Source organism: Molothrus aeneus, chromosome 6 (assembly GCF_037042795.1).
Source record: "Molothrus aeneus isolate 106 chromosome 6, BPBGC_Maene_1.0, whole genome shotgun sequence".
NCBI lineage: Eukaryota > Metazoa > Chordata > Aves > Passeriformes > Icteridae > Molothrus > Molothrus aeneus.
This window is the reverse complement of record NC_089651.1, coordinates 42493937-42516897: the sequence shown is the minus strand read 5'-3', so window position 1 is coordinate 42516897 and position 22961 is coordinate 42493937. Positions and strand designations below refer to the sequence as shown.

The window sequence follows — 22961 nt, the reverse complement described above, 5'->3', positions numbered from 1 at the left end:
TTAAAATGCATTCATGTGCCTGTGTATTTATCAGTATGTATAAATCCAGGACATTTAAAATAAACAGTTAGCAACCGAATGGTTTCCATTTTTAAATGGTTTGTTCTTAGTTAAAAGTGTTTTATTCTCTTTTTAGAAGCTCCTGCATTTACACCATTTGTTCCAAGTTTTCTTAGCCAAATCAAATCAAGCCAGCTCTTGATTTGGAGAAGCTAGTGTTAATGGGAGGAATGCACATGTTATACCTTTGGCAGCACCACAGTGTACTTTGGAGGCGTGAGTAAAGTGGGAGAGTCTGGAAGCTTTGAGGGCTAATCTTTTTACAACCACGGATTTTCTATGTAACCACAGGCAAGTCTCTTTGTCTTAATTTCCATCCTTGCACAGGGGAGATACTAGTATCATCTTGCTAGGGAACCATGGATGTAAATTAATGTTTGTGACTCAGAAAACAGGCAGGAATGAATAATCATATGATGCAGAAGAAGTGGTTGAGATCAAATACTTACAGAATTCAAATAGACCTACTGGAAGTGTCCTGCATTGTACAAGTAAACTCCAGTGCATGATGCATGGGGACAAAGGGCTTGATTCAAGCCCTTTTACACAAAGAGTTTTTAGCCCTGGCACAGCTCAGCTCAGTATTCTTGGTTTTGGAAATCAAAATCCTGTTCTTCACCTGCTGCTTTACTAGGTGCATGGCTGTGCACTGCATGCAGGCTCTGTTTCTTTGTCTGTTCTTAAAAATAGCTCTTGGAAACTGTTCCTCAGAAGAGGAACCTCATCCATCACCTTGTGAGTGATCCTTCCATTTATCTCTTTCTCCACATAACTAAAGACTTGCTATTACCATCACATGATAGTAGTAGCAACTTTAAATTACTGGGCCAGACTATAAGACTAAAAACTGTGAGAAGCATGTGCACCTAGGAGGTTATGCAGATACAATTACAAGTGGTTTACAGAGCATTCACTTTTCCCATTTCCACTTCTGTTTCTGTGGTGTGAGTCAGTCCTGTTTTGTTGTTCTGTGTTTTAACACTTTATGTAAGTTTTCTTGAAATCCAAAGGCTGGGTGATTTTTTTTCAAAGTGTTACAAAGGCTTTGGCAGCATTATTAAATGTATATATATAATTCTTTCCCAGTGAGTTTAATTTTCCATGTGCATCAGCCAAAGCTGTTAGGCATAGTGCCCAGCTTACGAGCCATTGAAGAAAAGCATGCCTTAAGTTTTTCCAGCTGCTTGTTCAGGATGTTTCTGACCCATGTGGACATTGTCCTTTTGTTGTATTCTGTAAACAGGCAGACAAAAGAGATGCATGGAGTGATAGATGAAAACTCTTGCTGAGTGGCTTTAGGTAGTGCTTGGTGGCAGAAGTACAGGTTTTGGGCTTCAGTTGGGTTTTTAAAAGGTACATAAATAAGCCAAAGTTGTTTTTTTTCTTGTTTTTGGTCTGCCTCAACTGAATTTAAGGAAATAGCATGCTCATGCAGCTTCATCCTAGCATGCTGAAATGGATTTGTCTCCAGGCAATTTACAACATATCTAAACCATCTCTCATTTTTACTCCCACTCTCAGGGCAGGTGAGTTATGTAAGCCTCGTGAGAAAAAGCAGAACCCACCACTTGCCTACACCATTAGGTACTGCAAAAGCCCAAGCAATTAACACTAGCTAATTAACTTTATCTGACTGCTACACTGAAATAGCCTCAATTTTTAAAGGCGTTTATGTAGTTGATTTCCCCTGTTTTCAATAAGAATTAGCCAGTTTAATACCTCTAAAAATTAAGCCTTTCTTTATATATATGCAGTCTAACATAATCTCTTGAGTGTGCTCTTTTCCCTCTCTCATGCAATCCATGTGCCCAAATTACAAACATCAAATCTCCGCAGACCAACATTTACTGAAAAATTTCCTTGAATGGCACTGCATTTGCTGATGTGTGAAGGACAACATGAACAGGCATGCCAGAAAAATGGGGTTATTGGGAACTGTTTGGGGACAGAGAGGAGATATAGCACTGTGCAATGTGTATTGTCTGAAGAGAAAACAGAGTGCGATAGCTTACTATACAGTGTTTTACCAAATTGAATAAGAGATTCTGATTATTTTTTTTCCTTAAATAACCCAACAGATGTTGCTACTATGGGAAAAATTTCACCAATGAAGAGTAAGTATCAGCCAAGACCTTGCACCCCAACCTCCTTCATTTATCATGACACCCCTGCCTGCAATACTTCTATACCCCCTAGGCAAATGTGCTCTCAGAGCTCAGCCTGGGTCCCGTCCAGAGAGCCAAACAGCAGGCAATAGTCTTTCTTCTCATGCTAGTACCTCTACCAACCCAAGAAGGTCTGGTGAGGTTGACAGCTGGAAGGCAAGTCTTGTTGCTGTTCCATTTCTTTGTTATCACATGTGGGAAGGGAAAAGCAGTGACTTGCTCCAACATATGAGAAACATCTTCTAGGGAGCCAGTGCCAACCTTGGCAGCTAGGGAGGGTGTATGATAAAATGGCAGCAGCTGCACATGACTTTATGTTCTCAAAGGACCCTTGACAGAACCTTGTGGTCTTGCAAACGCCTTACAGACTGATAGCATTAAAACTGCATCTCCATAGAAGTAACATGCTTAACTTTGGCCCTAAGTGTCGAGTCACATTCATTAGTTACAATTCATGTGTCTTTGCCTTCTTTGAGAGTCATCATTACCTTATGATTGAAGATACTTTCACTATGGAATTGACAGGAAGGATATTTGTCTTTTAATCATTATTACCAAACTGTCTGATCAGAATATTCTCACTTCTTGTGGAAGAAAACAGCCTGGCATGGCACTCGCAGAGGAGACCAGCATATCTGCCTTCCCTCCCAGACAAGAGGCACAGACAGACAGGTCTGGAAGAGGAACCAGCATTGACATTGCTCCTAACTTGTCCTTTTCTGCAATAGCAGGGCTGGGAAAGATCAAGCCCATTTGTGCTCAGATCTTCATGACTTGTCTCAGTGAAGAACCTCTGTAACTGTGCAATAAACAGAGAGATGCTGAACAGTTTGGAAATACAGGACTAGGCATCTAAGAGAGGGATCTTCAAAAAGTGTCACAGTAAGTGAGATGTTGTTTACCAGTACAAAATGGCAGGAAGAGGAGCAGCTGCCCAGCCCTGGTTTTGAAAAGAGCTGTGTACCTAGCTCAGTTATGGTGATAAGGCAATTGTGTCTCCTCCAGATACTGGAGTGAATCTGATAAGAGACATGAAGATGAATAAGTGATTGGAGCGTATGTTGTATATGGAGAGGTTGAGGGAGCTGGGACAGCTCAGCCTGAAGAAGCAAAGGCTTATAGGGAATCTTACTAATATGTATGAACACTTGAAGGGAGGCTGTAAAGAAAAGAGAGCCAGGATATTTTCCCTGGTACCCAGAAAAAGGGTAAAAGGAAATGGGAACAAATGAATTAAATTTTGTTGAACCACAACAACAAAAAAAAATGTTTACACTGAGTGTGCTTGTACAGAGCAGGTTGCCTAGAGAGATTGTAGCATTTACATGTGGAGATATTAACAAAAATAGACATAGTCCTGGGCAAGTTACTACCATTGACTCTGCTTTGGGGTGGTAGAGCTTGGACAACATGATCTCCAGGGGCCCTTTTCTATCTCAACAATTCTATGGTTCTGTGATGAGCCAAAGACACACAATAATTCCAAGCCTTTTAGGCAGCAATGAAATCTCTTTTCTGACATTTTCATTTAGCCTAAGTAATAAAATGGTCATTAGATGACAGAAAAAATGAGAAAAAGCATGACTACAGCCAGAGGGTTAGGGTAAGTCAGGTTGAAATTTCTTGCTTCACACAATATTTCATAATGATATGAAGTATAACAGGTTTTGAGAGAAGTACTGAGGAAGAAAAATATTTTTTCAGAACACCAACTGCTTGGTGATAAGGAAATTTTTGGCAATATTAGAAGAGATATTTAGGTTCAGATCTATATCTCCCACATACCAGCTGATTGCTCCAGTACTGGAAATATTAGGTACCAGTCATCACTCAGAAATTTAAGGATTTTGGGAGGGAAATGAGTGAAGATTAGACCAGACCTGTGGGTTTGATACATGTGGGAATCTATCAGAACATGATTCATAAAAGAACTGAAAACAGTTGAAGAACCTCCCATGTATGTACACATACATATTCTCGCCTATGCAAATGTGAGCAAAAACAATGTAGAAAATCACAGAATAATCATTTTATCCTAAGTCGAATTTGATTGTAAATGAAACTTGTGGAAACACTGCTCAAAAGACCTATGGATTCCACCTAGGGGAAAAAAAGGTGAAGTCATCCCCGGCTGAAAATGAAAGGGCTGTGAAATACTCATTCGGCTGAACTCCAGATGCCTGTAAAAAGCTAAAAACCTTGCAGATAGCTTGGGAAGCTTGAATCTGTCAAAACCCCACACTGCCACTACGAACTGAAGTTCTGTACAACTTGCTGAATGATAGGGTATTGGCAATTTTACATGATGGCCAGAATCAGACTATAATGCCCAGTAGGACAAGGAACATTCAGTACCGTAGTTGGGGTTAACTGGAAAGAGGTGAATACTCAAAGAATCTACCATTGACTCCTGACCAAAGATGAATCAAGAATCTCATAAACATCATTGAAAGAGCTACACACTTCAAAGACAGCACATAAGAAAGGGCATACTAAGTCAATGTCCTAGGTATGCTTTTATCTGAAATAACTGAAACCCATACTACAGAGAATGATGCAACTGAGGTGGTAGAAGTGGTATGAGATAGACTCCAGACTCAAGTTTAATTTATATCTCTGCAAAGGAAAGAAAAAAGGTTCATCGGACTAAAAGAAGAATGCAAACATGAACATGATTCTGTAAATTGGTGGCTAGACACTCCTTTGGGATGGGGGATACTTGCATCACAGAATATTTTCACCTTTAAAGGTCTGGAATTTCCCTGAAGTCTTTTGGAAATAAAAACGCAGCAAGATCCAGGGCTTTGGGAAGAACATTTTATTGCTAAGCATATCTTTAAACAAACTGCAACTAAGAAAAGAAAAAGAATCAAAAAGAAGAAGAAAAAAGAAAGGAAAGAAAAGCAATAACATCACGATAACTCAAATAAAAATTCTCCAGGTTGTCCATAAAGCAACAGGGATATGGTAGTAGCCCACATACAGAAATGCACATGTTCCCAAAAACTGTCCAATAGAAACTTACACAAAAAAGGAAACTGTAAATATTTTTCCTTCAACTTAAAAAAGGAAAGCAAAAAGGAAAGGAAGAAAGAAAGCAGGAAATCATTTCACAAGACTCCAAGACTCCAAGAACAGCAATCTTTTACAGACATCAAGATATAATCAACTTTTATATAGTTTCGGCCAGTTAAGTCATCTAAAATCGTGCTTTCATACCTTTTTAAAACCTGTCTTTTTTTCTTTTTAGTATAAAAAATAAAAAAGAAAAAGCTCAACCTCACACACGCACACACGCACCACACACACGCACACATACACGCACTGAAAATATTTGTTAACATGAAAGTGCCTTCTCTATGTGCTTGAGAAGACTGTTTTTCTGAATTTAAGTTCCCATGTGCGTGTGTGTATCTGATGAAACTTCTTCAAAGTCAAATATTCATGCGACTTATAAACACCAGCAAGAGTAGATTTCTAAACCTAAACAGCTGATTAGTTTTCATCCGCATACAGCAAAAGTTTTCATTTCTGATATCCCAGGGCTCTCAACCCATCTTGGTTTCTGTTGTTTCCCACTCTGTCTTTCTCCCTCATCTACTTTTTTGCACATGATAGGCATGGCCGTCAAACCACCTCACTATTGTTCTGTACAGTAAGATAATCCTTTTCACAATAACTGGGAAAATGTAGAAACCAAACAACCAAATTAAATAGGTTAAATAAAACATAAGACATTCCCAATTTAACCATAAAACATTATATACACCATTAGGGTATCCATATAGAAATTATACTAGCAAAAAAATAGTAGTAAAATATGTAAACAAAATTTCAGGTTTTTTTTTTTGACACAGGTAACTGTGACAAAGCTAAAACACACGCTCCCTTCACATTTTAAGGTTTGCTTTTGTTGTCTGTTTCTTTTTACTCTGTTCTTCAAGAACATTCTTATTCCGCATTTAGACCATAACAGAACTTCTGTTCCAGCCGTCCCATCAAACATACCACGATAAATATATCTGTGTGTATATATATATATTAAATTATTAAATTAATTTTTCTTTATTATTTTTTGTGTGTCACAGCAGCTTTATTTATTTTCTTTTATATAAAAGAGAAGGAAAAGGGAGAATAGGGCAAATGGAAAGACAGAGATGATCTGAAATGTCAAGCTACAAAATTAAAATATTACATATGAAAACCAGTTATATGTCAAAAAAACGATGAAATTTGCATTCTTTTACAAGTGTTTAGCTTTTCTGATGTTCATTGGTCTTGTCACAAGTTGAACTCCAGTGGTGTCTTTCTGATCACTTTATTAAACTGATTTATTATTATTTTTCGCATGCATTGCAGCGTCACAGAACCAGATCCCAGAGGAAGGCTCCTTTACTTTTGCACAGTATATTCAGTTCAGAACAGTTAATAACTTTTAAGCATTCTTTTTTGAATCTCCGAATCCCATTAACCATACTTTGGTTGTCAAATGCATACTGAGTGCTATACTCAAATAAAGCCAATAACTGATCAGAACAGACCTTAACCCATCTGCTCTTCAGTTCAATTGCAAATACTGGAGCCAGATCCAAGAGAACCAGCTTTCCATGACAATTTTCCTCAGCACCACTCATCAGACACTGTCACTGCATTGTTAGCAAACAACTTACTACAAGATGATGGATTCTAGAGACAATACAACCAGATATGCAGAGTAAACACCATGGGTAGCTTTTGAATTCATATACGGCAATAGTCTCTCTTTATTTATTATGGATTTTTTTTTCCGAGATTTCGTCTAGTGTCCTGGGTCACCCCCCACATCATTCCACTCCACTCTTCCCTCCCTCACCCAAAGTAACCAAAGAAACCAAACAAAAAGCAACCCAAGAAACAAAACAAAATCAAACCAAAAAACCAACAATCTCCAAACTCATTTATTCCCCTCCTCCAATCTCAAAAAGTTATGCGTATGCTGGACACGGCCAGATCAGTTTGTTCGATATATCTTTGTTGTTTAATAATGTTTATATTTTTTCCTTTTTCCTTCTTTTTTTTTTTTTAAATAAGTAAACTGAAAAATTATTGATACAGTCAGGGATCACGAACATTGTTAAAGACTCACTTGGAGATATGAAACAAGTAAGCCATGAAGTCTTCTACCTTTGCAGAAAGTTCAGCGGAGGAGGAGATTTGGAGATGTCCAAGTTCACTAACAGAGCAGAGCTGTGCGCGCCATCTCCAGAACGCTAAGTGTGCTTTATAATACATAAGGGCAAAGTTTGCTGACTCCAAGTGAGGACTTAGACATTAACAGTCACTGCTGAAATTTTTTCCCAATACTTTTTCCCACAAACGATATCTCCCAATCATCTCGTTTGCTGCAATGGTTCTGATATCTCAGTTAAATCTCATTAAGTATTTCTATATTTATATATAAATAATTATTCTTTTTTACACATAATACTCTTTGTCCTTGTTTTTCTGCTTCTTGTGGCCGCTCTTTGAGCTCTGCTGCTTCTCCTTCACGAGCGTGCCGTTGCTCTGGGCTGAGTTGCTGATGTAGTTCCGCGTCTCGTCCACCTGATAGGACCCCTCGTCCCTGTTCCTGTACTTGTACATGGCGTACAGGAGGATGAGGATGCAGAGGGCGGCAGCAGCCACAATGCCGACGACCATCCCCGTTGTGCTGCTCGACTCACGGACCACCTCTGAGGCCCCCGGAACCCGTCTGATTCCCGGCTCCGTGGGGTTTGCTGTGGGCACATTACGGAACATGGGGGAAGTGATTAGCGGGCTCTTCAGCTTTGTGCTGTCTAGCTCATAGGCAGTGGGCAACGGAAGCAAGACTATGTCAGGCTGGGGTTTGAGCTCACGGTTATTCATTTTGCCGGCTGGCAATTTGGGAATCATCACAGTCGAGGACGAAGCTGTGGAGCGGATCAGCTCAGGGGACAAAGACGTGGTAGTAGTCCTACCAGTTTCGGAGACTTTGTTAGGTCTAAAGTCCTTGGATTCCCACTTGGGTGCGTGTGCTTTGTAGCCACCTTCGAAGATTGAAGTGGAAAGACTCTTATCTGTTACCAAGGAGAAGGTGGTGTAAAAATCTTCATCATCAGTAGGGGGTAGGTTAGAGTCAAAGGTTTCCCCTGAGCCATACCCAGATATCACCAAGCCATCATCATCACAACCATCGCTGCCTTGGTCCGACAAGCAAGGTAACCCCGCCTCAGAGGTCATGGACAGGGAATCTTTGGTGGTCTCAATAATGGTGAGGAGGGGGCGAAAGGTAGGGGGAAGTGTAATGAAAGGTGCACGAGTAGCAATAGGAGGGATATCTAAAGGGTCTTCTACAAGTAGAGGGATAACTAATTCACCTCCTGGGATGGAAAAGAGAAAAAAAAAAAGATTAGTACATTTTAATGACACATTGCACCATTTTCAGTTCACTTAAGGGTGAGAGAGGATCTGGGCATTATGAAAAGGTGTCAGGGATCAGCTTTTTTTCTCTCTAGCTACACTACCAACATACTTTCCTGGGGCTGCTTTTCATTGTTCCCTCCCACCCTGCTCGGGCATCGGCAAAGTGAATGCTCCATTTCCTACCTATGCTAGGTATGTACAGTGAAATACCCTGAATTTTTACTGATCCAATTTTTTTATTTTTGGAGATACTCTCAAGTGACTCTGTGGTCATCAATTTTTGGTAGTGATCTTTTTCGAAGACTATTTAAATTAATTACTTTAGACTACCATAGACCAGTGTTCTCCTAGCTTTATTTTCAACCATTCATCTTGCCATTTCATGAACCTTCCTCTTCTGATTATTTTCATTTAAAATAACAGTGATATTTCTTCTCTGCCATTCTAATATGCTCACCCTCTGTAGCAGTATATAAGTCCCTTCCCTAAGGTGTTGTCCATTCATCCATTTCTTCCTTATCATTGTCTGGCTTTTAAATTGTGGGAAGATTCATGAACGTGAGGGATGGAATAAGAACCAAGTACTTACTGGGTCCATGAAGGTAGAGAGCTCTATTCTCTCATTTCTTTTTAATCTTTCTTTAGCATTCTGTTTGACACTAGGAATGTCCCTTTCCTTGCATCTTTTGGGGCTACTAGTGCCATGCTATCTTCATCTTCCATTCTTCTTGATATTCATTTACTATAATTTGATTAAAAATTAAGATAGATTTTATAGTGATTGACAAAAAAAACTGAATAAGGACTTTGATGAACCAAATTAGCACTTGAGTCTGGGATTGTACTGCAGAAATTGTCTTCACACCTACTGTTACTTCTTCTTGACAGGCAGACAGTTGCAATCAGTTCTACTGATTTCTAACATGATGGTTACCTGCCTACAGAGGGCTGAAAACAAGGTGGACTTAATGGTCTCCTCTTCAAGCAGAACAATAAAGCTATAGATGTAACATTTTTATCTTACAACAATATAAGCTGCAAATGAAACAAGAAAATCAGTGTATCATTTCTGTGATTGGGATTCTGAGCAGCAATATTGCTACTTTTTGGGTAATAGCCTTCTGTTGTCTCTATATCATAATGTGACTGCACCTCTACTTTTGAGTATATGGCAGTTAAAACTCCAGTGTTTTATATTGTGGACTAAAAAAAAAAAAAGTGAGGAATCTTATTAATTTGTCTAATTCCTCTACCTCTGTTTATATAGTCTTCTGTTGACATACAGGTCATCAAAAATTTGTTTTTAGAGTGAACTATATTGATTTTGAAAGTTTGTGTATAGATTTTCATTTGGGTAATTTTTCTTTGCCTAGCCATGTAAGAAAGCAGCTTAAAATATAAATCGAATTGTTCAGCTAACATAATAAGAATCACCTAGATATTTTCAAAGGAGTGCAACTCAGTAAGTATTTCTAATGCACAGGAAATTTTGATTTATACTCACCATTGCTTAAGGAGAATGTACAAAAGGAATTGTAGTTTCTAAATAAATAATTCTCAGTTTTAGTTATGTATTAATAACTGCTAATGAGCAGTTTGGCATTGCTACAATGCTGAATTCATCAGAGTCAAAAATTCTACTCTCCCAATTTTACCCTATATATTATATGCACTTGTTTCCCATTGAATTCTGCTAGTAATGTCTATGGAATGTCTATAAGGAATATTGTCTAAAATCAAAATACCTTCTAAATGTATTTGGAGAGCAATATATTTGAACAAATTACACATAGGAGATAGAAATATACTGAAAAAGGTACTTAACAGTTTGATTAAATCTGGATAGCTGAAATAGCAATATGGCTTATTCTTTTCCTTAATGGGAAACTAAGTGGTGACACAGTTTAATCAATTGAAGCAGTTGGAATTCTCTCAGAGGTACCAGGGTAGAAATAATGCCAAAATAATAAATGTGGTACCTTGCATACTTTCATGCAAAGCTAGTTTTAAGTTAAGATACAAAGGGACAATTTGAACATGTTGTTTAGTTTTCTGAGCTTTCTCAGTATGTTCATATATCTCTTTTGTTACTGCAGAGAGACTGAAAAAATAAGTATCAATGTCTCTAAACTACATACTTTCAAAAAAAATTATGTAAAAAAGCCTACAGTGTAGTTTGCCAAATGGCTACACTGCATTTTGTGCTCATGCATCTGAGCTGTTTTCTGAGCAATGCAGAAACTAGAGCATATAATATGATTTATATATGTCCAGAAGGCCTATCCATGGCTTGAGTAGAGCATCTATAATCTATGCAAACAGGTGGTCTCAGGATGAACTTGGAGTATGCCTTGGGGGAAAGATCATCTGTGAGCCTGGTAAAAAAATGAATAAAAATAACAGAATTTAAGTGAGGATTGCAACAAATGACATGAGTCTGGAGTTTAAGTTCCAGAAAGTCAGGGATAGATAGTGTTCCTTTAAACAGTTTTTTAAGATCAGTGTTTTACTGTTCAATTGCAATACTCATCTGTGATTTTTATTCATCATCTGTGACACTCAACTGGAAGAAAAAAGTTTGTCAGCTTTTAATTGCTCATCTGGAGCCTTGAAGTGCCTTTGTTCTTAAAAGCTATTATACTGGCCTACAGCATCAGTATGTAGTTAATCTGCCACCCATTGGAGCAATATTTTGGGTAGCTTTCATCTAAAAAGAAGTTATTTTGGTCCTCTTAATGATTAATTTTCTGGAAGGAATCAGACATTTCTTATATTTAATATGTATTTATCCTTTTGCCCCACTAACCTTTGCATTTAAAAGCAGGTCATGGTTATATAGTTTTGTTGCTATTGAGGACTTGAGATAATGATCAAAACTACTGGGATTATAAAAATGATCACAGCTGTCTTGAAATATGAAGTAAAGTTGCTATGATAATTCGGGTTTTACATAAGTGATGGAGATTTTCAATGCCAGCAAGTCTGTTGGATGGAAGGCAATAAGACAAAGTCAGGACTAAGTTTTACAAAGCTTTCATCTCTCAATGTATGTGAGGAGAGAAATAACTTTCATACCAGGAGCACTGGATTAATTTTGATTCAATTATTTAATCTCATCACTAGTTTATATTTCAAATTGTCCAGTGATCCACACTATGGCTACTTGCATACTCAAGAAATAGAGACTGTTTAAGCTCCTTCCTTAGGAGTCACTTCTCCATTAAGGAGTTAATTTATTACATTTACCTTCATGGTGTATCAGATAGATGAAAAGATGGTAATAATGTTTTGATTTTTAATTTTTTAATTGTCTGTAATAGAAGAAACTGAGGCCAAAAAAGGCTGTGTGACAGTAAATCAGAAAAAGCACTTTAGGTATCAAATCTGGCTTCTCTTTTATTGCATTGTTAGGCATCTATGCAAACCTCACAGCAAACTTGAAGCTGTCAGTTTAACAGGATGCAAGCACAATGAATACTTCCTGGGGTATGTGATTTATAGGGGAATAAAAACATCCTTAAAAATGACATGATAAAAATGCCACTCAGCTTAAGAGAAATGTGTTATTTAAGGATAACAGGGAATGTAAATCCTGAAAAGTTCCCAGGAAAGCGTGAGAAATATGATCACCAATATCTATGGAGCAATTGCAGACTTTCATATCATACCTGCAAGCACCTCTGTAAGTGGTACTACATTTCTACAGGTAAGAGACATGAGAGGGAGTCTGATGACCAGCAGATTGAGTGTGTGTGTAGCGGGAATCATCTTTCACAGAAGAATGGCGGGGGTGCAGGAAGCTGACTGGAGCCAGTGGTCCTTTGATGGCAGAATAGTGATGTCTCTTGCCCAGGCCCCACATCAGATTAAAGGTGAACACTGAAAGATTTTAAAAACTAAAACTTGGTTGTCAAGAATATCTTATGCAGGATTTGGATCCTGAATGGTTTGCTGTGGAAGGAAAATGTTTTATAGATTTAGGCCTCTAGAAAGAGCTAGAGGAGCCCTTGAAAAACAATGACAATTTTGAAGAGAAATATGTTTGAGAGAGGTTTTATGTATGTCAAATTTTCTTTTCTCCTCACAATGTTTACCCAATTTTCAACTTCAAAATTAATGCTTTGCAGCCTTGAATAAAACTTACAGGTTCAATTTCCAAATTGCTCTGTTCTATGAAAAGAAAAAAAAAGCAAGGCTGCAACCCCATTTGGGCCATGGCTCATGGCTTTCAAACAATTATTCATGTAAGACTTAGATTCTGCTTGTGAATGATACAGGCTGTTTCCTGGTAGTTGCAGGTTTCTTTCTCCCCTTTTTTTTTTCCTGTTGGCTGTTAAGCACCTGTTAAAAGTGCTCACCGGTATGCTTTGAATTCGGGGTTACTTTAGCAATCCAAAGATTTCACAGGGATTTTCCAGATTTATTTTTCACCTACTTTGTGCTTTCTCCCTTAAGCAGGGAATAGATGTTTCTTGAATAGAAATATGTGTTTTAAAAAGCTCCTCTTGACAACACAATGCCAAAGAGCTAAACAAAAGAGATAAAATTGCTTCCTCTGCAGTGACATAGATGCAAAACTCATCCACAGTGTAGATGAAACTAAAAACCCAACCCCAAAAAAACTTAACACCAAACTGGAAGAAGCTCTGAGAGAACTGAAGTCTGTGAGGTGGGAAATCTTATAGCAAACAGCCCAGTGGTTTGCTAGGCCCTCTCATTCCAGAAAGTGTACATATATTAATTAAAAATTAGCCTTTTAACGTAACACATATACTACTTTCATGGAGTTGTGCTTTTCTTTAAACTACCAAGAGAACTGGGGGTATAAAAGGTCTACTTAAGCCTTGGAGCTGCCCTGCTTTTTGCTTTATGAGTGTATTTATAGATATATAATTCATACCTCTGGAGCTGAGCTCTAGTCAGAGACCTCTGCCACTGGAAAAGATGGAGTGTTTAAAATTTAATAGAAGCCTTATGAACTGTGAGGATGGTGCGGGCAAGCCAGGAATGCAGAGGGCACCAAAAAATTCGATAAATAAAACAACATGAAAAACTGTGGCAGCTGGTGGTTTTCATCTTTAGAGCTACAACTACTTCAGTGGAGTTTCAGGCATCAAACTGATACAGGACAAAAGGCACACAAAAAGGAAGCCTGAAAGATTCATCTTCTGCTGCTGATGATAAGGAACATACCTTATCGTCTCTCTTTTCCAGCTGCAACTGAGGAGCTTTAAATTGTCATCCATAAAGGCTGCACAATTCATCCATTCCTGCAGGTACTTGAAATTCTGCATCCAAAGTTTGCAATTTTCATTCTATTCTTTTGATGTTCCTCTGAAGTGTGACTCCATTTTTAATATGGAATACTTGGCAGAGAACTAATTCCTTACCTTTCCCCTGCCCTGTATCAACACGATAATTTCTTATTAAAAGACTGAGTTCATAAATTTCGGTCTAATGGTATTTAGTTAATTCTGCTTTGAGTCCTCTGAGGATAAAAAGAGGAAATTATTCAGAATATAGTCTCTGATTCAAAGGAATGATGATGCTAACACAAAACCCAGTATATGAACATTCTCAGTATTTTCTACTCTTGCAGTCTGAATTAATTGCAATTGACAGAGAGTAGTAGAGAGAAAAAACAAGATTTCCACAATGGCATACTGCAACTCTTTATCTCAGATATCTCCTTTTAATTTCAGAGACTATATAGTCCTCAAAGTTACTCCATAAAACTGGATTTCTGGTGGACTTGGTTGAAAAGCATTTCCTAAGCCCCTCCCCCCAACGATATTAAAAGACATCAGTAAATGCAGTGTTTCCCAACAGATGGTTCATGAGCAACATGAAGGTACAGAGTTTGAGATGTCATGAATCTCAAGTTAATGTTGGGCTGTCTGTTACTGATGTAAATTATTGCTCACCTTTGTGGAGTTTTAGTGAAATAGAACCTTCCAGAGAGGTCCTGACATCATGTCTAGAAGCAAAATTCTAGAGCAAAACCAAGAATTTTGGTGCCCAGACACTGAGCATCTCTGAACCAATTGAGGCATTCCCTCTTCTATCTCCCACCATTATTTTAAACTTTTATGATTACCTGGTGACAGCTTCCTATTCAGTATAATTATTTGTTGTGTTTTCAGTATCAGTTGTCCCTGGGACTTTGATGGTTGAACCTAATATACCTGCTGAGCACAGCATTACTATGCAGAAAGGGTGAAAAAATACATACTTAGAAAGAAGTACAGCTTTCTCTTATTTTAGTCACTGCTTTTTGAAGAAACTAATGCAAACTTCTTTTGTAGTAAGGAAATTTTAGAGGTTCAGGATCTGTCTGCATCATTTCTGGACGATGCTATCAAGTCTGATACTAATTGCAATATGGTGGGTGCACTAACCTGGTAAGAGTACACTTGAGAGTATCATTTGGACTGGACATCAGGCACATAATCAGCAATTAAAAAATTCATTAGAAATAAAATACTTTCATGGGAATAAAGTAGGAATGGTGTAGAGCTGCAAGAGGAAAACCCAGAGAACTACCAAAATGCTAAAGAAGCCCCATAAATTTTGACTTGGCATGAAGGCTACACCACCAGGTTAAATACAATTTAAGTAACATGAAAAGAAGTAATGTTACTGGTGATTCGTGTGGGGAAAGGGAAAGAAAGCTTCTAGAGGGGGACTGAGAAAGAACAGAACCAAATTGCCTCAGACTCCTTCACCCATCCTATGCATAATACAGTATGGCAATTGACAATATACAAAGAGCACATAACATAAAGGCAATTACAAACTGATTAAAAAATAAATAAACTTATATATATTTTCCTAAAGCAAAACCATACACTAGAAAATAAAAACGCCACAGCGACAAGGTCAGAAAAAGAAAAACAGAACAAGTAATTCACTTTATCAGCAAAAGAAAGATCAAAACCTATGAGAACTTAAAAAAATTATGAAAATCAAAAACATTATTTCCTTTAAAAAAAGGTAACCAAAAATACATAAAAATATTTAGAAAGCATACCACATTGATTTCATAACAGTCAACTTACATCAACAAATTGCCCGCATGTTTTTTGGCATGAAAGGAAAAATTTACAAAAGAAAGTTGTGTAAGAATGCTCTTGGACAAGTAGCATTGCCACATTCTTGTAACTTGCTTTTTTTTGCTGTTGTTTCTTAAAAACTTTTTTAGCAAAATGTTTATTATTTCTTTTTAAATATATTTGTTTTACAACAAAGGGCGATACAGGGAGGCAACAACACATACATCCACACCACATAACATGAAAAGAAAAAAATCTTGCACCTTAACAAATTTGAACTTTTTTTTTTCTGCTGTTTTTGGTTGTATTTTTTTATCTTATGTAAAGTTGTTAGCATATTGCAGTTGAAAAATCCTGTACAATTTATTGAATTTACTTTTGCTTGTTTGCATATCTGCATATAATGTTTTTTGAAAAGCAAAGTTTGTTGCTTTTTTGCCTTTTTGGTCAATTTGATATATATTTTTTTAAACATTTTCTTTTTTTCTATAATTTTTGTGTGTGTGTGTTTTAAGGAATGGATGACTGCACATAAAATTTTAACAATGCTAAAGAAAGGGGTGGTGAAGGGAAACTTATGGGAAGAAAAAATGCTTAGGGTGGATGGAGTGGGAGTGTAAAAATCTATGAGTGTACTACACAGGAGATGAAGATGATGGGAGTGAATGTGTAAGTCAGTTGCCATGTCCATGTAAGGGCGGTACGGAGTGATCTAGCAGCATTAGAGCTTCTGGCTGTAAGGAAGGGATGGGCAATATACAAAAACAAATGAGCATATTCATGCCCATCAACAAAAAGAAAGAACAGAACTCTAACATTGACAATCTCACAAACCCTAAGCTGCAACTTCTTCAACATGCAAGTTACAAAAAATTAATAATTATAGTATTAATAGTTACATTTTCATTAAATGTTCTCAAATTATAAAACCAGTTAAGACTTTTCCCTACTAAAAATAGCAGTAAAAGTACACAAACTAATAATAATAATAATAATAATAGTAGTAGTAATAATAATAATAACCAGAGAGTAAAACAAAAAAAACAAGGAAACTAGTTTTATGCATTGGAATTAGAACAACTTCATCTGTAGCTACCCACAGCCTTCTTGTTCTAAGAATCATCTTTTCTGAAGTCCATCAAATTGACAGTGTATTCTCAGTAATTTGAGGCAATTGTTTCTTGAGTACATCAAATGTACTGTTTCAAATGTAAAGATCATGTTTGCACACCCCTTCCCCACTGTCAAATTAGACTGCTTTCATATTCAGATTCCCTGGAGAATATAAAAAATACAGCTGTAGGATTCTGCCAGTGAAGTAGTTCCTTATTTAAAGACAGAAATAGAGGGAAAAAATTGCAGAAAACAATTCATAACTCTTTTGTTTTGTTTGTTTTTTTTTCATTATTAGATTGGAACAAACCAAATCTAAGATAGAAATTCAACCATTGAAAAGAAATACATCAAAATAGAACTATGAAGAGATATACTAAAAAAAAAAGCAAAAGATGAAATAGAGAGTTCTCTTTGTTCCCAGGAAGAAGGGAGATAAGAACAATTGCTGGACTTTGAAAATTTATTTTTAAAGAAAAAATTATTCCACACACTTTCAAAGATGGACAAACCAGATGAACACATTGAAAGGAACAGACAAAGCAGTCTAGGGACACTTTCATAATTTGAAATTTTTTAAAAAAATAATCGGATTCACTTTCCTTCCATCCCCCTCCCATTCAAATAAGTTTTCAATTGTCGGCCAAAAACCCCACCACCCTTGAGTGTTGCTTTTTTTTTTAATACATCTTTTTTTTATCACTTATTTTTAAAATAAACATGGAGAGGAAAAAAAAAAGGACATGCAGTCTGGATGTACGTCATAAATAGACATAGAAAAAGATAGAAGAAATTGGCTGAGATTGACAAATGGGTTATATAATAGCTTAATTTTACTGTAGGATGTTAATAATAATGCATGCTTAAAGTAAGTTGCATTTAGGGAAAGTAGAAAAACAGAAGAGCAAGCAAGGATTTGGGGGCGGGCAGGCAGAAGGGAAGGCGCGGACAAGGGGTGTACCATCCATGCCTCTCCAGAAAGGGCAAAGCACATTCCAGCAGGATCTCTGCATTTCTGGGGGAGGTCAGAAGGGGAAAAGGGTGAGGAGAAATTATAAGCTATGCTAGGACAGACTTTTCACCCTGACTGTGACCTAGTTGAATCTGTTCAAAACACCAAACTCCATCCCTTGTTCTGACTCTGACTCTCCAAGGCACACCTGAAATCAGTGGCATATTTTTCTGCCTAGTGGCAGAAAATGCTGCCACTGCTAGCATTAAGACAGAGACTACTTTCTCTTATGCTACAAAAGTATTAAAAGTTCAAGGAGCTATTACTAATTGGTTCTTTCCTGAAACAGTATTCCAGATACTGTATGTCCTAGAGGGGTCCTCAGCTTTCTCTGAATTCCTTAATGACACATATGATGTCTGCGTTTTTCTTGTGTAAAGACCATCCCTAAGATATCAGAGTCCTTCCAAGAAGGAACTCAGGACCCCAGGCAAACAAACTGTTTTGTTTGGTGTTTTAAAAGACAATAAAATTACATATAAAACTCTGGACCCTGCCTAAGAAAAATCTCTCCAGCAGGCAGGAAAATCTGGCTGTAAGCACTGCATACACCTTAGCTTTCCATCAGGAATGTCAGTAAGATCATTCCATGAGCTTGGTCATTCTACCACCAATCAGTTGAAGTGGGAGCGATCTTGAGATTGAATTTCTGGGAATAATGGGGATTTCCTCCCTGCGGATGTGGCCAGGGGTATTTCTGTGTAGGTATGATAACAAACAGGTAAGATGTTCTGGTACTTATAAATGTGAGGAGCAATAGCCCCTCTAAAGCCACTGACAGATCAGTGTTAGTTCTGGGGAATATTAATTAAGTATAAACCCCATAAAAATTAAATAGCCTGGTTTGGTTTTGGATGTATTACTGAAAAGTGTCCAGTTCTGAGAGGAGTTATATAAGAGCTCTACTTCAGAAGTGATGAGGTTGCACTGACTAACAGCACAGTGCAGCTGTAGCTGGAATGTACCATGCCTATGCTGGGAGGCTACAGTGGACCTATCTCCTGCATCCCTTTGGAAAACATGTTAGGAAGGGAAGAGGTCACACCACAGAAGAGGAAACCTGGCCAGGGTAATCCCAGGGACAAAACATGCAGGTTACAGGAAGCAAAACATTGGTCTACATAGGAAAATTTAGGGATTCATTTATGGATCAGAAAAAAATTGGTTAGGAATATGAAAAAAAATTACGGAAGCGAGGCCTTTTCAGACCTCAGTGGAGATTTTTGGTTGGCAAGGTTACAAGGCTAGTGTCCCTGGACATCACTCCCCACCAGGATTCCGAGCCTCTGGTTTAATTGTACTTAGGGAGTTTCACAAAGAGGCATTTAAGCTTTGAATTTTAATCAGTATTTGTCATGACTTGCAGCTGGATTTTCAGAGCAGTGAAATATCCCCCTTCAGCACATTAGAATTGAGTGCCTTCTCTTTGATGCAAAACAGACTGTAAGGCATGAGTCTGGTTGCCAACTGTGCAGTCCATGTCAGGCCTCTCCAGAAAATACTTATGCCCTATTTGACGATAAACTTCTAACTCATTGCCTGCAAGATCAAAAGACAGAACCACAACTGGAGCCAGAGACACTTCAAGAGATGACAAGATTTTGTAAAGGAAATCTTGATGTTAGCCTTAGAAGAGCATTTGAAGGGTGCTAAGCAATTTTTTATTTGGTCAATACAGAGGTGCTTGAATAGAGTTCTTTGGAAAATTTGGGTCCAACAATTTCTGTTGAGGCTGGCAAAACCTTCTTCAGTATTTAAAAAAATTCTGGCAGTTAATAATAAAAATTAGACATCCTAATTTGAAAATTTGATCCTAAATGCTTCCACATGAAATTACAAGATGCTATTTTATTACTGAACATTTATCAAATTATTCCTCAGAAAAACAAAGACTAAAAAGCATTACTAGTGCAGCTTTTTTTTTTTTTAATTTTCAAAAAACTTAAAGTAGATCAAAGGACTAGGAGTATAAACATCTGTATTATCAAAGCTTACAAGTTTCTTGCTTGAAGGATTGAGATGATAGACAGTGTTTTCAAATGAAAAAATCCATATATCAACTGGGAAACAATTATACAAAAAGCCCCTTGTTCAGTGGCTTCAATGATAAAGTTTTATTATACTATTTTTTGTTTTCAAGTTGCATTTTAAAGGGAAATAAGAAAAGTAAGGCAATGCACATTTCTCTCTGTGTGTGCATGTGTGTGTATGTGTTAAAAAGCAATATGAAAGATGGATGGTAAATTAGGATCTAGGGCTGCACTGCAGTACCCAGATTCGTGCTAACCTCTGGAACTTCCATGTCTTTTACCACTCTGGTCACAGAATCAGAGAATTACAGAATAAACAGAGTTGAAAGGGACCCACTAAGACTATCAAAGTCCAACTCGTGGCCCTGGACAGCACCCCAAGATGAGTCCCACCATGCACCTGGTGGTTGCCATGTCATAAACACTTGAACTCTGTCAGGCTTAGTGCTCTGACCACTTCCCTGGGGAGCCTGTCCCAATGCCCAACCACCCTCTGGGTAAAGAACCTTCAAATATCCAACCAAAACCTCCCCTTACACAACTTCATGTCCCTGCTCTCCATTAAAGCTGATAGTTTCTCTCTTCCCTAAGACACTGAATCCCAAATTATTTGAGTTCTATCCACTGCAACACAACTCTGGTTCTTCCTGCTTGTACTAGCTCCCAAAACAACCTGTTCATTCTTGCATGCTTTTAACCTTTCATAGTATTTTTCAATCATCCAGCCAAACGAATGCTTAGCATACCACAAGTAACAAAAAACTTATAGATTAATAGGATTAAATACTAAGTTTCAAAGCAAAACCTCTTCCTACACTCAACTCAGAATAAAAATCTGTTCCTGTGATTCCCATCAGGTATCTGCACTAATTTAATCTGCAAGACAAGTGTATTGAATTAGCTGGTCCACTACAAAACACAGAGATAGGAAGAGCCTAAGAATATAAATTAGTATATCACTTCTCTTGCACCAGCTGTTTGTACTGGTAAAAAGCTCTCTCATTCTAAGCCCATGGGCACAACTGAAGCTTAGAAATAAAAAAGCAATCCATAGTAAGATTATCTATATGAAAATGACTGGCAAAGTCCCACATGCTGTTCTGTTTGGGTTTGTGTTAATTAGTAGGGCTTCTTTATAGCAATGAGCAAAAAAACTATCAGAAATGAAAGCACATTTATAGCTCTGAGAGCTAAGGAAATCATAGGGCTAAACTGCCACAGCAGTAAAGAATTTTTCAGGTGTTTGCCATAAGCTTATTATCTTTTCACAGTCCTTCAAATCAAAGAGTATTTGATGCTTCCAGTGCTAAGCAGCCCAACCAGTATCACTGGCCTGAAAGCATTCTTCCCATGCATCTCTAAACTGTCTCTTTCTCCAGGGAGCAAGATCTGTTGTGATGTTTTTTGAAAGACTGAAGATTGATATTTGTAGTCAGCCCAGCTGTAGCTTTTTTTTTTTTTTTTAATGTTAAGCCAAACTTATTTAATCCTAGAAGTCAGTTAAATGGAAAGAAGTGTTTCTGAAGGGATTTTGCAACCAAAACCCAGATTCTCATACTGACAAACTCAGCAGCAGAATGACATCCAATAATTTGAGTGGGAGCAGGAATAGTTTACTGTCTTTGGTCTACACATATGTAGCAAAAGTTTTCTGCATATTTATGCAATACTAAAATGTACATAATTTTCTGCTAATCGACAAATATAGAACAGCAAGGCTATATTAGTGTCTCCTCCTTTCTTCAGTGTACAGCTATGAAGCAGACAGGTAAAAATACATGTCATCAGGTTGTCCAAATGCTAGTAAATACTTCATGACTTCTGCATATCTTCTCAGTAGTAGCATCCTAAGAAGTCACATCATGTTGGACAGGTTGGATCAATGGGCTGAGATAAAACTGTACAAGGTTCAACAAGGCCAAGTGCTGGGTTCTGCACTTGAGTCACAACAACCCCAGGCAGTGCTAAAGGACAGAAAGTGCCTGGAAAGCTGCCCAGCAGAAAAGGACCTGAGGGGTGCTGGTCAACAGCTGCTGAGCATGAGCCAGTGTGTGCCCAGGTGGGCAAGAAGGCCAGTGGCATCCTGGGCTGTGTGAAATAGTGTGGCCAGCAGAACCAGGGCAGTGGCTGTCTCCCTATGCTGGTGAGGCCACACCTTAAGTGCTGTGCTAGATTTTGGGCCCCTCACTGCAAGAAAGACACTGAGGTGCTGGGACATGTCCTGAGAATGGCAACAAAGCTGCTGAAGGGTCTGGAAAGTCCTACAGGGAGTGGCTGAGGCAGCTGAGATTGTTAAACCTGGAGAAAAGGAGGCTAAGGTGAGAGCTTATCTACTACTACCTGAAAGGAAGTTGTGTACTTCAGAAGTAGGCAGAACACTTTTTCAGTGCAATATTTTTAATCACTTGCAAACTAGGCTACATTTGCCATTTCTGTTGAAAGTTCCTACAAAGGAATTGAATTAATCCCTAAAACAGCATAAGCACATTACATTTTCAAAGTCTGCAGCTAATCCAACTGCAAGCAACTCAGTGGATGGAACTTCCTTCCTTGCTTTGTGAGAGAAGAACCCAAAGCACAGCAGAATCGCTGGTAAAAGGTTTCTCTTGCAATGAACATAAGCTTACTTTCTGAAGGAAAAGTAGTGATTCTAGTTCTGCCCTCTTCTCTTAGTATTTCATACTCCTGTTACAGAGACAAATCAGTGCTGGGAGGAGCCTGCATTTGCAGCTTGTGTCCAGATATAGATATTGTGCTTTTTATCTTGGAGTTGTAAACAAAATAAAGCAAAGTAAAACCACACAAAGAAAAGTGTCCACTTCTTTGATGGCTAAATAATCCAGGAACATCCTAGGCATTACTTATGTCTCTGGAAGACATTAAAGATCCAAAGCATTTCACTTTAGAAGTCTCCACTGATGCAGCTACACCTTATTCTCAAAGATACATGGAAATCAGTACAGCATTTAACAGTGTACACACAGTACACAGATAAGCTCTAGAAAAGAGCAAGGGTGTTAACATGTAAACTGGACTACAAACATGGTGATGAATTCCAACTAATAACAATACACAATTTCCTTGGTAATTATATCAAGCTAAATAG

The 22961-nt window shown here is 37.8% G+C and overlaps 1 protein-coding gene across 8 annotated transcripts in view; it reads right to left on the bottom strand.

Moving 5' to 3' along the window:
* Positions 1-5028: 5028 nt before the first annotated feature.
* The window catches only part of NRXN3 (neurexin 3), a 968325-nt gene continuing 950392 nt past the window's right edge, over positions 5029-22961 (bottom strand). For 4 of the 8 annotated variants that reach the window (XM_066552370.1, XM_066552374.1, XM_066552375.1 and 1 more), the window contains one exon: positions 5029-7981. In XM_066552370.1, the coding sequence (XP_066408467.1) occupies positions 7680-7981 (302 nt within the window). In that variant the 3' untranslated portion in view covers positions 5029-7679. Of the gene's footprint in view, positions 8606-22961 lie in introns of all 8 variants that reach the window. The other 4 variants (XM_066552373.1, XM_066552368.1, XM_066552371.1 and 1 more) reach the window with 2 other exon arrangements.